This window comes from Lissotriton vulgaris, chromosome 9 (assembly GCF_964263255.1).
Source record: "Lissotriton vulgaris chromosome 9, aLisVul1.2, whole genome shotgun sequence".
In the NCBI taxonomy this organism is placed as follows: domain Eukaryota; kingdom Metazoa; phylum Chordata; class Amphibia; order Caudata; family Salamandridae; genus Lissotriton; species Lissotriton vulgaris.
The window spans coordinates 64,091,188-64,106,629 of NC_141697.1; the positions used below are offsets into that span (position 1 = coordinate 64,091,188).

The following is a 15,442-nucleotide window of genomic DNA, read 5'->3' on the forward strand; positions in this document are numbered from 1 at the left end:
TACACACACACCTGAAAGGCACACACACACACACACCAGAAAAGCACACACACATTAATAAGACATGACATAAGATCCATCACATTTAACATAACAAATATACATAAAAGAAATCACGGCACCCTGCACCTAGTGGGGCCATGGTTTGTTTTTTATATATTTGTACTACACTGTAATGCACTTGTAATGTTAATGTTCTCAAAGAATGTGACCTCTTTTAATATTTCCATCATCTCTGGTACCTCTGTAACTGTAACAACACCAAGGTGATGGGTGGAATATTGGAATAAATCTCAGCCACTGGCAATCGCTTGGACTACATCCCAGTCCATCAATTTTTGCCGACCATGTCACCTCAATTTGGACCCCACCATATGCAAATCAGTCTTGACTCTACTCCAATGGGAACAATCCAGCCCAAACGGCCAGGCAAGATCCTCCCTGAACCAGAACACAGTCAACCTAGGACTGGATTAGGGATCAGCAGCCAGGTATAGCTTTATTCTAGTGGCACAGTGAGCACTGGACCCTTGTCTGGGCATATCCGTTAGGGCCTCAACCGTAACAACAGCAAGATGATGGATGGAATGCCTCAATTAATCCCAGCTGCTTGCAGTCGCTTGGGCTCCTTCCCAGTCCATCACTTTTCGCCCCCCATGCCACCTCTACGGCCTAGCCATATGCAAATCTGTCTTGACCCTGCTCCAATGGGAACAGTCCAGCCCTTACTGCCAGACCAGGTCCTCTCTGATCTGGAACTTCAGCCAGGAAGGATGTAGATCAGGTGAGAGAATGAGACTTCTTTTAACACTCGCCATTCTTATGGCCTCTGTCACAGAGTTCACACAGGCCAGACTAAAGAATGCAACCTCTTCTAATATCTCCACCATCCCTGGTGCCTCTGTAGCTGTGTCTAGGCAGAGCAAACCAGGCACGAGAATGGGACCTCTTCTGACGCCTACCATCCTTGCCACCTCTGTAGGTGAGTACACAAGACAGGTAAGAGAATGAGACCTCTTCTAACACCCACCGTATCTAGCGCTTCTGTAACCAAGTTCACGTAGGCCAGACTAAAGAACACAGCCTCTTCTAATGCCTCCATCCTCCCTGGTGCCTCTGTAACTGTCTCCAGGCAGACCAGGTGAAATAATGAGAACTCTTCCGATGCCCGCCACCCCTCCACCTGTGTAAATGGGTTCACAAGACCAGGTGAGAGAATGAGAACTCTTCCGATGCCCGCCACCCCTCCACCAGTGTAAATGGGTTCATGAGACCAGGTGAGAGAATGAGACCGCTCCTGATGCCCGCCATCCCTCCTACCTGTCTGAGTTCACAAGACTATGAGAGAGAATGAGACCTCTCATGACCCAAGCCATCCCTACTCTCTGTGTGAGTTCAGGTGAGAGAATGAGACCTCTTCTAACACCCACCGTATCTAGCGCTTCTGTAACCAAGTTCCCGTAGGCCAGACTAAAGAACACAACCTCTTCTAATGCCTCCATCCTCCCTGGTGCCTCTGTAACTGTCACCAGGCAGACCAGGTGAGATAATGAGAACTCTTCCGATGCCCGCCGCCCCTTCTACCTGTCTGAGTTCACAAGACCATGAAAGAGAATGAGATCTCTCATGACCCAAGCCATCCCTACTCTCTGTGTGAGTTCAGGTGAGAGAATGAGACCCCTTCTGACACCCGCCATCCCTTCCACCCGTGTAAATAAGTTCACAAGACAAGGTGACGCCCGCCATGCTTTCCACCTGTGTAAGTGAGTCCAGGAGACCAGGTGAGAGAATGAGACCTCTCCAGAAGCCCGCCTTCCCTTCCACATGTGTAATTGACTGCACGAGATAAGGCGAGAGAATGAGACCTCTCCTGATACCCACCTGTGTAAGTGAGTTCACAAGACCTCTTTCAATGCCTGCCAGGCTGCCACACTCTCACCTGTGAAAATGAGTTCAGGAGATCAGATGAGAGGATGAGACCACTCTGACTCCTGCCATCCCTTCCATCTGTGTAAGTGAGTCACGAATCCAGGGGAGAGTATGAGACCTCTCCTGATGCCAGCCATTCCTGCCACCGGTGTAAGTCAATTCACGAGACCAGGCCTGCCATCCCATCCACCTGTATAAGTGAGTTCACAAGACCAGGTGAGAGAATGAAACCACTCCTGATGCCCGCCACCCCTCCACCTGTGTAAATGGGTTCACAAGACCAGGTGAGAGAATGAGAACTCTTCCGATGCCCGCCACCCCTCCACCAGTGTAAATGGGTTCATGAGACCAGGTGAGAGAATGAAACCACTCCTGATGCCCGCCATCCCTTCCACCTGTGTAAGTGATTTCACAAGACCAGGTGAGAGAAAGAGACCTCTTCCAACTCATGATCTTATTATAGATGCTGCCTCTTACAGTGTAGGGCTGCTTTGAAATGTTTGGGCAGGTTTGATTTTGGATTCCAGTCCAGCCCTGGGAGTGGACATGAATTTCACTGGAGGACAGCCTTTTTTTAGCAACAGTCACACATATACACATCAATAGCTGTCACTTAAAGGCAGACAACTTCCTTCCTTACGTGGCTATTGGGTTTTAACAGGCTCTGTTAATAGAGATAAAAATTATATTTTCTTGAAGCTGGGTCCATTCCTGCACTCGAAAACTGCCTTTGGCTGAGTTTGGTAATAAAAGGGAGTGGCACATTCTGAGCTTTGGTTCCTCTGGGCTCTGTTCTCATTGTAGATGGCAGGTTCTGATCATATCTGATCATTTCTTCCTGTCTAGGGCTGAACTGGGGAACCATAAGCAGCCCTGGCAAAATGGTCAAACCTTTCCCTCTCCCCTTGTCACCTCATGCAGTCATTCTCTTTCCATTCATTCATCCATTCTCTCTCCCCTCCCTGTGACCGCTTTCTCTCTACCTTCTTCCTCCCTCCTTAAACCTCCCACTGCCTGCAGCCATCAACTTTGTAATGTAAATCTGTATTTGTAAAGCACGAACTACTCACCGTTATGGGTCTCAAGGCGCTGGGTGCCGTAGTGGAAATTTTCTGAGCTATTGCCCAGAGTCACATGGTGCTGAGCTGATCTGCCGCCGGAGCCGGGGATCGAACCGTGAACCCTGTGCTCCGAAGTCAGCTGCCCTGGCCGCTGCACCACACCTCTCTCCGTTGAGCTGAGGCAAGTGTCAGAGTCACCGGCAGGGATCCTGGTCTTTCAAAACCGGCCTCCAAGGGTTCAAGCCCACTGGGAAATTCCTGGTGGAATAAAAAGCCTGTCTTCCCCCCATTTCTGTCTTACTGCTAGCTCAGAGTCCTGCTCCCCCATTCCCGCCTTATGGCTAGCATGGAATCCTGCTCCCCCATTCCTGCCTTACTGCTAGCACGGAGTCCTGCTCACTCCATTCCTGCCTTACTGCTAGCACGGAGTCCTGCTAGCACGGAGTCCTGCTCACTCCATTCCTGCCTTACTGCTAGCACGGAGTCCTGCTCACTGCATTCCCGCCATACTGCTGGCACGGAGTCCTGCTCACTCCATTCCCGCCTTACTGCTGGCACTGAGTCCTGCTCACTCCATTCCCGCCATACTGCTGGCATGGAGTACTGCTGGCACGGAGTCCTGCTCACTCCATTCCCGCCATACTGCTGGCACGGAGTCCTGCTCACTCCATTCCCGCCTTACAGCTAGCATGGAATCCCGCTCCCCCATTCCTGCCTTACTGCTGTCACGGAGTCCTGCTCACTCCATTCCTGCCATACTGCTGGCACGGAGTCCTGCTCACTCCATTCCTGCCTTACTGCTGGCACGGAGTCCTGCTCACCCCATTCCTGCCTTACTGCTGGCACGGAGTCCTGCTCACTCCATTCCCGCCTTACTGCTGGCACGGTGTCCTGCTCACTCCATTCCCGCCATACTGCTGGCACGGAGTCCTGCTCACTCCATTCCTGCCTTACTGCTAGCACGGAGTCCTGCTCACTCCATTCCTGCCTTACTGCTAGCACGGAGTCCTGCTCACTCCATTCCCGTCATACTGCTGGCATGGAGTCCTGCTCTCCCATTCCCGCCTTACTGCTGGCACTGAGTCCTGCTCACTCCATTCCCGCCATACTGCTGGCACGGAGTCCTGCTCACTCCATTCCCGCCATACTGCTGGCATGGAGTCCTGCTCACTCCATTCCCGCCTTACTGCTAGCACCGAGTCCTGCTCACTCCATTCCTGCCTTACTGCTAGCACGGAGTCCTGCTCACTCCATTCCCGCCGTACTGCTGGCACGGAGTCCTGCTCACTCCATTCCTGCCTTACTGCTGGCACGGAGTCCTGCTCACTCCATTCCCGCCATACTGCTGGCACGGAGTCCTGCTCACTCCATTCCTGCCTTCCTGCTGGCACGGAGTCCTGCTCACTCCATTCCTGCCATACTGCTGGCACGGAGTCCTGCTCACTCCATTCCTGCCTTACTGCTAGCACGGAGTCCTGCTCACTCCATTCCTGCCTTACTGCTGGCACAGAGTCCTGCTCACTCTATTCCCGCCATACTGCTGGCATGGAGTCCTGCTCACTCCATTCCTGCCTTACTGCTGGCACGGAGTCCTGCTCACTACATTCCCGCCATACTGCTGGCACGGAGTCCTGCTCACTCCGTTCCTGCCTTACTGCTAGCTCGGAGTCCTGCTCCCCCATTCCTGCCATACTGCTGGCATGGAGTCCTGCTCACTCCATTCCTGCCTTACTGCTAGCACGGAGTCCTGCTCACTCCATTCCTGCCTTACTGCTAGCACGGAGTCCTGCTCACTCCATTCCCGCCATGCTGCTGGCACGGAGTCCTGCTCACTCCATTCCTGCCTTACTGCTGGCACGGAGTCCTGCTCAATCCATTCCTGCCTTACTGCTAGCACGGAGTCCTGCTCACTCCATTCCTGCCTTACTACTAGCACGGAGTCCTGCTCAATCCATTCCTGCCTTACTGCTGGCACGGAGTCCTGCTCACTCCATTCCTGCCTTACTGCTAGCACGGAGTCCTGCTAGCACGGAGTCCTGCTCACTCCATTCCTGCCTTACTGCTAGCACGGAGTCCTGCTCACTGCATTCCCGCCATACTGCTGGCACGGAGTCCTGCTCACTCCATTCCCGCCTTACTGCTGGCACTGAGTCCTGCTCACTCCATTCCCGCCATACTGCTGGCATGGAGTACTGCTGGCACGGAGTCCTGCTCACTCCATTCCCGCCATACTGCTGGCACGGAGTCCTGCTCACTCCATTCCCGCCTTACAGCTAGCATGGAATCCCGCTCCCCCATTCCTGCCTTACTGCTGTCACGGAGTCCTGCTCACTCCATTCCTGCCATACTGCTGGCACGGAGTCCTGCTCACTCCATTCCTGCCTTACTGCTGGCACGGAGTCCTGCTCACCCCATTCCTGCCTTACTGCTGGCACGGAGTCCTGCTCACTCCATTCCCGCCTTACTGCTGGCACGGTGTCCTGCTCACTCCATTCCCGCCATACTGCTGGCACGGAGTCCTGCTCACTCCATTCCTGCCTTACTGCTAGCACGGAGTCCTGCTCACTCCATTCCTGCCTTACTGCTAGCACGGAGTCCTGCTCACTCCATTCCCGTCATACTGCTGGCATGGAGTCCTGCTCTCCCATTCCCGCCTTACTGCTGGCACTGAGTCCTGCTCACTCCATTCCCGCCATACTGCTGGCACGGAGTCCTGCTCACTCCATTCCCGCCATACTGCTGGCATGGAGTCCTGCTCACTCCATTCCCGCCTTACTGCTAGCACCGAGTCCTGCTCACTCCATTCCTGCCTTACTGCTAGCACGGAGTCCTGCTCACTCCATTCCCGCCGTACTGCTGGCACGGAGTCCTGCTCACTCCATTCCTGCCTTACTGCTGGCACGGAGTCCTGCTCACTCCATTCCCGCCATACTGCTGGCACGGAGTCCTGCTCACTCCATTCCTGCCTTCCTGCTGGCACGGAGTCCTGCTCACTCCATTCCTGCCATACTGCTGGCACGGAGTCCTGCTCACTCCATTCCTGCCTTACTGCTAGCACGGAGTCCTGCTCACTCCATTCCTGCCTTACTGCTGGCACAGAGTCCTGCTCACTCTATTCCCGCCATACTGCTGGCATGGAGTCCTGCTCACTCCATTCCTGCCTTACTGCTGGCACGGAGTCCTGCTCACTACATTCCTGCCATACTGCTGGCACGGAGTCCTGCTCACTCCATTCCTGCCATACTGCTGGCACGGAGTCCTGCTCACTCCGTTCCTGCCTTACTGCTAGCTCGGAGTCCTGCTCCCCCATTCCTGCCATACTGCTGGCATGGAGTCCTGCTCACTCCATTCCTGCCTTACTGCTAGCACGGAGTCCTGCTCACTCCATTCCTGCCTTACTGCTAGCACGGAGTCCTGCTCACTCCATTCCCGCCATGCTGCTGGCACGGAGTCCTGCTCACTCCATTCCTGCCTTACTGCTGGCACGGAGTCCTGCTCAATCCATTCCTGCCTTACTGCTAGCACGGAGTCCTGCTCACTCCATTCCTGCCTTACTACTAGCACGGAGTCCTGCTCAATCCATTCCTGCCTTACTGCTGGCACGGAGTCCTGCTCAATCCATTCCTGCCTTACTGCTAGCACGGAGTTCTGCCTTACTGCTAGCATGGAGTCCTGCTCAATCCATTCCTGCCTTACTGCTGGCACGGAGTCCTGCTCACTCCATTCCTGCCTTACTGCTAGCACGGAGTCCTGCTCACTCCATTCCCGCCATGCTGCTGGCACGGAGTCCTGCTCACTCCATTCCTGCCTTACTGCTGGCACGGAGTCCTGCTCAATCCATTCCTGCCTTACTGCTAGCACGGAGTCCTGCTCACTCCATTCCTGCCTTACTACTAGCACGGAGTCCTGCTCAATCCATTCCTGCCTTACTGCTGGCACGGAGTCCTGCTCAATCCATTCCTGCCTTACTGCTAGCACGGAGTCCTGCCTTACTGCTAGCATAGAGTCCTGCTCAATCCATTCCTGCCTTACTGCTGGCACGGAGTCCTGCTCACTCCATTCCTGCCTTACTGCTGGCACGGAGTCCTGCTCAATCCATTCCTGCCTTACTGCTAGCACGGAGTCCTGCTCACTCCGTTCCTGCCTTACTGCTGGCACGGAGTTCTGCTCACTCCATTCCTGCCTTACTGCTAGCACGGAGTCCTGCTCACTCCATTCCTGCCTTACTGCTAGCACGGAGTCCTGCTCACTCTATTCCTGCCATACTGCTGGCAAGGAGTCCTGCTCACTCCATTCCTGCCTTTCTGCTGGCACGGAGTCCTGCTCACTCCATTCCTGCCATATTGCTGGCACGGAGTCCTGCTCACTCCATTCCTGCCTTACTGCTGGCACGGAGTCCTGCTCAATCCATTCCTGCCTTACTGCTAGCACGGAGTCCTGCCTTACTGCTAGCATGGAGTCCTGCTCACTCCATTCCTGCCATACTGCTGGCAAGGAGTCCTGCTCACTTCATCCCTGCCTTACTGCTGGCACGGAGTCCTGCTCACTCCATTCCTGCCTTACTGCTGGCACGGAGTCCTACTCACTCCATTCCTGCCATACTGCTGGCAAGGAGTCCTGCTCACTCCATTCCTGCCATACTGCTAGCACGGAGTCCTGCTCACTCCATTCCCGCCTTACTGCTGGCACGGAGTCCTTCTCACTCCATTCCTGCCTTACTGCTGGCACAGAGTCCTGCTCACTCCATTCCTGCCTTACTGCTAGCTCGGAGTCCTGCTCACTCCGTTCCCGCCTTACTGCTGGCACGGAGTCCTGCTCACTCCATTCCAGCCATCCTGCTGGTACGGAGTCCTGCTCACTCCATTCCTGCCTTACTGCTGGCACGGAGTCCTGCTCACTCCATTCCCGCCATACTGCTGGCATGGAGTCCTGCTCACTCCATTCCCGCCTTACTGCTGGCACGGAGTCCTGCTCAATCCATTCCCGCCATACTGCTGGCACGGAGTCCTGCTCACTCCATTCCTGCCTTACTGCTGGCACGGAGTCCTGCTCACTCCATTCCTGCCTTACTGCTGGCACGGAGTCCTGCTCAATCCATTCCTGCCTTACTGCTAGCACGGAGTCCTGCCTTACTGCTAGCATGGAATCCTGCTCACTCCATTCCTGCCTTACTGCTGGCACGGAGTCCTGCTCACTCCATTCCTGCCTTACTGCTGGCACGGAGTCCTGCTCACTCCATTCCCGCCTTACTGCTGGCACGGAGTCCTGCTCACTCCATTCCTGCCTTACTGCTGGCACAGAGTCCTGCTCACTCCATTCCTGCCTTACTGCTAGCTCGGAGTCCTGCTCACTCCGTTCCCGCCATACTGCTGGCATGGAGTCCTGCTCCCCCATTCCTGCCATACTGCTGGCATGGAGTCCTGCTCACTCCATTCCCGCCTTACTGCTGGCACGGAGTCCTGCTCACTCCATTCCCGCCATACTGCTGGCACGGAGTCCTGCTCACTCCATTCCTGCCTTACTGATGGCACGGAGTCCTGCTCACTCCATTCCCGCCATACTGCTGGCATGGAGTCCTGCTCACTCCATTCCCGCCTTACTGCTAGCACGGAGTCCTGCTCACTCCATTCCTGCCTTACTGCTGGCACGGAGTCCTGCTCACTCCATTCCCGCCATACTGCTGGCATGGAGTCCTGCTCACTCTATTCCCGCCTTACTGCTAGCATGGAGTCCTGCTCACTCCATTCCCGCCTTACTGCTGGCACGGAGTCCTGCTCACTCCATTCCCGCCATACTGCTGGCACGGAGTCCTGCTCACTCCATTCCTGCCTTACTGCTAGCACGGAGTCCTGCTCACTCCATTCCGGCCATACTGCTGGCACGGAGTCCTGCGTGGAAACTATATTTTCTGAATGTGTACTTTATAAAAGGGTTTTAAAAGCTATGCAATGGAGGCACTTATCCATTACCTTACAGTACATGCAAGTGATGACATCACAGTGTAGAACACAATGGCCTTCTTTTGGAGGGAAAGTAGCATGTCTTTCCAAGATATGAAGGCTACAACCCAGCAAGTCCAGCAAGGGGTAGCCAAACTGAACCACAGCCAAAACTAGATCTCTAGTTCTCATTTAGTATTACCTTATTTGCAGGGCTGCATTGTTGTTTTTAAAATGTGAAAGCATTGACTTTTAGGATTTAATCTCCAGATCCTGACAGGTAGTGGTTACAGGCCATTTACTCCTGTTTTCACAGGATCTTGGATGTCATTGTACTGCTCTTCAGATGGAGTTAATCCTGTTTGGGTCTTGGTTCTCCAAAAACATATTTGTCAAGCAATGAAGGTTTATTGTAGGTGCTGGAGCTAAGACATAGTATTCCAGAAAGTAATACATCTAAAGTCACTCTCTAGTCAAAGCTACACATATGGATCAATTACAGTTGATATATTCTAAAAAGAAAACAGACGTCCGTAGTGCTTTTAGAGCCAAGAGGAGAACCCAAATGAAATTGTCATGCTTAGCAACATAATTACTTTAGGATGGCAGGCTATGATCAAGTGCTAGAATATGGAGGGATACTGCGAAGAGTCTGAAAATCTCAGATTCTCTCTGGTCTGTTTGGGCTGTCAACAAACCATGGTTGCCACCCTCTAGTCAATGAAAGATAATGTCATGGCTGTCATCTGTCTGCCCTTTGTCTATCTGGAACCCTAAGTTTGAGGAAGGTCATTCAGTGGACCTGAGATAGCCCATGTGAAACCCAAAAACCCACTCAGCAACATAAGAATAAGGTTACCAATCGAAACAGTAAGAAAGGAGTTACTGGTTGGGGCTAGGAAACTGGCCAGCGTCTCTAGACCCTGGAGCGTCCAATATATTGGTGTGCTGCCATCAGCTACCAGACACTGTCAAGGGGATCAGTTCTGGCTCCATCTGTTCCCCCAAAAACTCCACAATGCCAAAGAAGGTCCCTGGAAGTTGGATGGGGCCTCACAGTTAGCAAGAAAGAGAGTCTAAACCATAATGGTTCTGTATCACAAAAACTACCAGTGGCGGCCCTGATTTTCTGGTAGCAGTGGCGCACAATGCCTAGAGACACCCACTAGACCAAAAGCATCCACCAGCAACAATGGTTAATTGGACCTTCAAGCCACAATATCATAAGACATAGCATGATGGTTCCATTGGATACAAGTTCAGCATGACTCACTGTTGCACATTGAATATACTTTAGGGGATGTAAGGTGAAAAGTGAGTAACCCTAAAATGCATCCCTAACTTAGAAATGGCTAAGTTAGGTACACCCAAAGTCAAGGAAGGGTGATTTCTTCAATCTTGTTAAGGGCACAGTTTCTGTCCATCACTGGGTTATGCACCCAGCCGCTTAGTAATGACTTGTGGGTGGCTATAGGGTGGGCAGGTTGAGGAACGAGTACAGGTTACCCAGAAGAGCATAGCCCGTAAGTGTCTCTTATATGTTCTCATTCTTCTCGTGATATATGTGGCAAATTTGGTCCAACGTTAAGTCCAGATCCTCTGAGTGGAAGGTTGATATGACTCTTAAACTTGCGTTATTTTCGCCTCTGGTCTCAGTGGAGCTCATCTCCTCCCCAGCAGTCAAGCTACTCATCTTCCATGTGTTTTCCATTAGTCTTCTTCCAGGTTCGGGGGCGCCAATAGGGTGTCTATGTGCTTGAATATTGTTTTCTTCATAGCAGATTCTACTGAATCTCAGGGTGAAGCCAATGTGATTACAGTGTAGTGGCACCACAAAACCATTTCTTATCCAAACTTGACAGACAGGTGGAAAGTCTGGGCCCAGTTTAAAGGTACACTACTACCAAATTTAATTTCGAAAGTCAGCCAGCCCAAGGAATCTATTTATTGGCAGATTCCTGAATATCCTGGACTTAAGGGAGGAAGTACTTTTTCAAACGGGTCTGAATTTAGAAATCCCTGCCAGAGTTCCCACGTCGAGTTCAGCTTTAGGTGGTGACATCTGGGAACTGGTAAGCCCTTTCATCAAAAAGTGTTTTAACCAGGTTTCTGGGAGGAAATGAAACTGTAATCAAGAAGATACTGGGTGCAGATACTATGATAAGCAATGATTGGTTCCGAATCTGTGTGAACATGGAAAAGTGTTTCGATCAGACTCGTTATCTCTGAGATGGGCAAATTGCTTGTACTAGGTACTTCACCAAGTATGTGGTTTATCAGAAAACGAATAGTGTGGAACGTGTTGACAAATAGCTCTGTCCCCCTAACATCGCTTCTTCCAATTGTTTTGTGGCATCTGAAAATAACTTTTACATGCCAGCATGACCTACATTATTTGAATCGAGTTGGCCATGTCAGTGTTCGTGTTTTTTCTTTGTAAAATTCTATTGCGGATATTGGGCATTTTTATGGCATAAACTCTCAGCACGTCTCTATCATCACCTGCCACATCTCAGATTCAGAGATCCATTTGAAAACCAATCTGTCATCGTTACGTCTTCCTCCTCTGGTACGAAAGGCAGCAGTAACTCTTACAATTCATTTGGTGTGGCATTTGAACACTGTACAAGTCACAGGCTCCCTCACTCATGAGTGGCATCTCTGGGAGCCTGTAAGCAGTATCAGTAGCGGTCAAGGCTGATGTGGGCATGGGATCCGAGATGGCCTTTCCTTTTCGTTCGAGAAACATTGGCGTGCATTGGAAGGGGCAGTGCGAGGTGCACTTTATCACGAATTCCTGAGATGTCCAATCTAAAATAATATTGCCAGCACCTGTTGTAAGGGATCAGTGTCCTTCACCAAAATAAATCCATGAACAAATACACATATATGTGGAAGCAGTTCTTCAGGGAAGAGTTGTGAGCTGCATCAGTTGAAAGGGAGACAACTTAGATGGACGAAATGAAGGGTGGATCTGAGTGGGTCAAGAGGGGCTGGATGGTAACACGAATAACAGAATTCGTGTGGAGAGGCACTAGGGTGCACGCGGTAATGCACACGTTCTGTTCCTTCTCTTTAGGTATCCTAGAGGTCCTTCACTGCATCCTGATCGAAAGCCCTGAAGCTTTGAATCTGATTGGGGAGGGACACATCAGGTCTGTGATTTCGCTTCTGGATAAGCATGGACGTAACCACAAGGTACAGTTTGAATTGGAAACCCTCACTCCTTTTTATGCCGTTACCTAAATGTGTGTGCATCTCTTGAAAGCGCTTCATTTGTCTTTTACCACCCTATAGGTCTCACTCTTTTAGAATCTATCTACTATCTGTCTGCCTGTCGATCTATCTATCTATCTGTATGCCTGTCGATCGATCTATCTATCTATCTATCTATCTATCTATCTATCTATCTATCTATCTATCTATCTATCTATCTATCTATCTATCTATCTATCTATCTATCTATCTATCTATCTATCTATCTATCTATCTATCTATCTATCTATCTATCTATCTATCTATCTATCTATGTATCTATCTATCTATCTATCTATCTATCTATCTATCTATCTATCTATCTATCTATCTAACTATCTGTCTGTCTGTCTATATTTTTAACTACGATTGCATCAGCAGCAGCAAGATATTAATATCTTTGTAGAAACCACCCACCACGAATTTGCCTTGTAACATGGCCACTGTTACTCATTGGTGGCACATCTCAATCCTATGTATACATAGGATTAACCTGCTAAGTGTCACACTGACACTTTGACAGGTTTCCACCACACTTTGTCTCTAAACTTTCAGGATGACCTCACTATTGTCTCATTTGCAGACAGTCGGCATGTTGTCATTACAGTTCTCTGGGATCTAACCCATGCTGCCTTCAGAGCAGGCTACTTGTAGACCAGTACAAGAGTCAAAGAAATAGAAAGTGCTCAATAGCTACTCTTTTGCCCCACAAAATGAGAATTTATCAGAAGTATTGCTTTTATTCCCTTCTGTACACATAAAAGTTGTACAGGAGAAGGTACCTGGCCTAAACCTGGTGTACAACCTCAAGAAATGGAATGGTCTAATTAGATTGAAATACAGTTATTTTCACCTCCAATTACAGACATTTTAATTTAACGCCAAGTTCTTTGCTCATCCACCTTGATTCAATCAACACCCAATCTGTTTCCATGCTATTTGTTTATTTTAATATTATTCTTGGAAGGCCATAGGCCAGAAGCTTGACCATCATGGACAATAAAAACTAGTGCTGCATTCCCGCCACACAAAAGGAGTATGGAAAAGCTTCCCATTAAAAGTGCTCAATCTCACTTATCAATGAGTCCCTTCTGCTTACAAGATAGCCTGCTGCCAGTAATGTTACCTGTGGTGGTATCCCATGTGCTAGCCTTATTGTGCTTTATCGGAGCTCTGGCCTTATCCTAAGAAAGTCTTCAGCATGTTTACATTTCCTTGTTCTATTATGGTTTCAGTCGTGTGAATCTTAAATGTGCCTTGCAAACACAATGCTGGAGATGAGCGCTTCCAAGGTTGACCAATAAACTGTAGTGGACCAGTTTTTATCATGTTACGTCAACAGCCATCTTCATCAGGACAAACTGTTGATGCAATGCAGCGTCAGCTTGGATTGTCTTACAGGACAGTTTATGCTTCTCTGCAAGGGTCAGGTAACTCCTTAAATGAAGAGTAGCACACTCAATATCCGTAGAAAAGATTAATGTGTGTCAGCAGAAGCCCTCAACATCTAAGAGATTAATTAAAGGAATACATAGATGAGCTCCTCTGTGAAGTGTCTTGGGCTAACTACATGTAACTATTCCTATATTTTCCAAAGCTAGCCAAAGTAATTAACAACAATGGGCCAAAGGAGAAAGGAAATAGTCATCCTTATGACTAATAGGAGTACAATGTCTTTGCTTTTTATTACACACTTAAGAGATTCCGCCAATCCTCAGTACTCATGCTAGCTCCGGCCATGAGATGGGAGGTGATCTATGGGTCTTTTAAAGAGCTCCCGATGCTGCATGGGGCTCAAATGACCTAAAGGATGGAGGTCGCAAAGGTGTGTCCTGTAAGGTACAATTGAGGTTCTTTCTTTTCAAAGCTTGTGTTAATACAAATTTGTAAGAACAGTGCCGAAAGGTGTGAGAGGGGCTTAAAAAAAGTGGAGATTAGGTTTCAGTGCACCACTTTGCAGCTCGTAAGCTATGTTATGTTATTTTGAATAAATGAATTAACTTGGCATTTGTAAAGCACAACAAGCACCTGAAGAGACATCTTGGTGGTAAAATGTTGATATTGATAATTTTGATAATCACAAATGTTGATTTGTATAGTACATTTATCACCTGAGAGGGTATCCGGGTGCTTAGACATGTGTGTAATTGTGTGATCCCCAAGCTGCTTATTTGTAGAACCAGGTCTGCGGTTTCTTGCAGAACTACACAAGTGATGAGGCTCCTATGTGTCGAGGGAGGTTATTTCAAGCCTTGGGTACGATGTAGGCAAATGAGCGACCTCCAGTTTTCTTTTGGTTGATGCAGGGACTGTGAGCAAGTAAGAGTGACGCAGAGCTTAGGTGTCTGATGGGTTGGTGAAAGTGTATGCGGATGTTCAGGTATTCTGGCCCTTTGTTGTGTAGGGCTTTGCATGTATGCGTGAGAAGTTTGAATTGGCTGCACTTGTGAATGGGGAGCCAGTGAAGCTTCTTGAGATGGGGTGTAATGTGGATGTGGAGCGGGAGGCAGAGTATGAGTATTGCAAAAGTGTTCTGCATGGGCTGGAGTCTGTGTAGGAGTTGTTCAGAGATTCTGGCATAGAGAGTGTTGCCGCAGTCCATCCTACTGGTAATGAGTGCTTGCATGACAGTCTGCTGGTGTTCTGAGGCAACCATTCTAAGATCTATCATAGCATGCACAGGATGTGGAAGCAGAATGTGCACAACACGTTGATCTGAGCCATCAAGTTGAGCTTTCCATCTATGATTATCCCTAGATTTCTTGTGTGGTCTGTTGGTGTTGGTCCTAGCTCTGGTAGCCACCAGGTGGAGTCCAATGGGGAGGTCTTGTTGCCAAAGACCAGTCCCTCCGTCTTCTTGGAGTTGAGCTACAGACAGTTCATTCACATCCATTCAAGTCTTCTACCATGGTCATGCAGTTGGTGAAGTTGGTTCTGGTGGTTGTTGTCTTGTCTGTCAGGGAGAGGATGAATTGGGTGTCATCAGCCCAGGAGATGACAGTTATATCGTGTTGCTGGATGATGTATCATGTATATTTTGAAAAGGGTGGAGCTGAGGGACAAACCCTGTGGGACTCCTCATATCAATTTCTTGGTCTCTAATGGGAAGGTTGACAGCCTGACCCTTTGTGTTCTTCCTGGTATTAAGCAACAGATCCATTTGACAGCAGATCCTTGTTTGCCAATCTCATGGAGTCTTCTGACGAGGGTGTTATGGGAGACAGTGTTGAAGGCCGTGGGGAGGTCGAGCAGGAAGAT

At 49.7% G+C, this 15,442-nt stretch overlaps 1 protein-coding gene across 5 annotated transcripts in view; it reads left to right on the plus strand.

The window, feature by feature from the left end:
- RYR3 (ryanodine receptor 3) overlaps positions 1-15,442 on the plus strand; it is a 1,864,151-nt gene that overhangs the window by 609,792 nt on the left and 1,238,917 nt on the right. For all 5 annotated transcript variants that reach the window (XM_086937034.1, XM_086937032.1, XM_086937031.1 and 2 more), the window contains one exon: positions 12,009-12,127. In XM_086937034.1, coding sequence (XP_086793160.1) covers positions 12,009-12,127 — 119 coding nt within the window. The remainder of the gene's footprint in view (positions 1-12,008; positions 12,128-15,442) is intronic.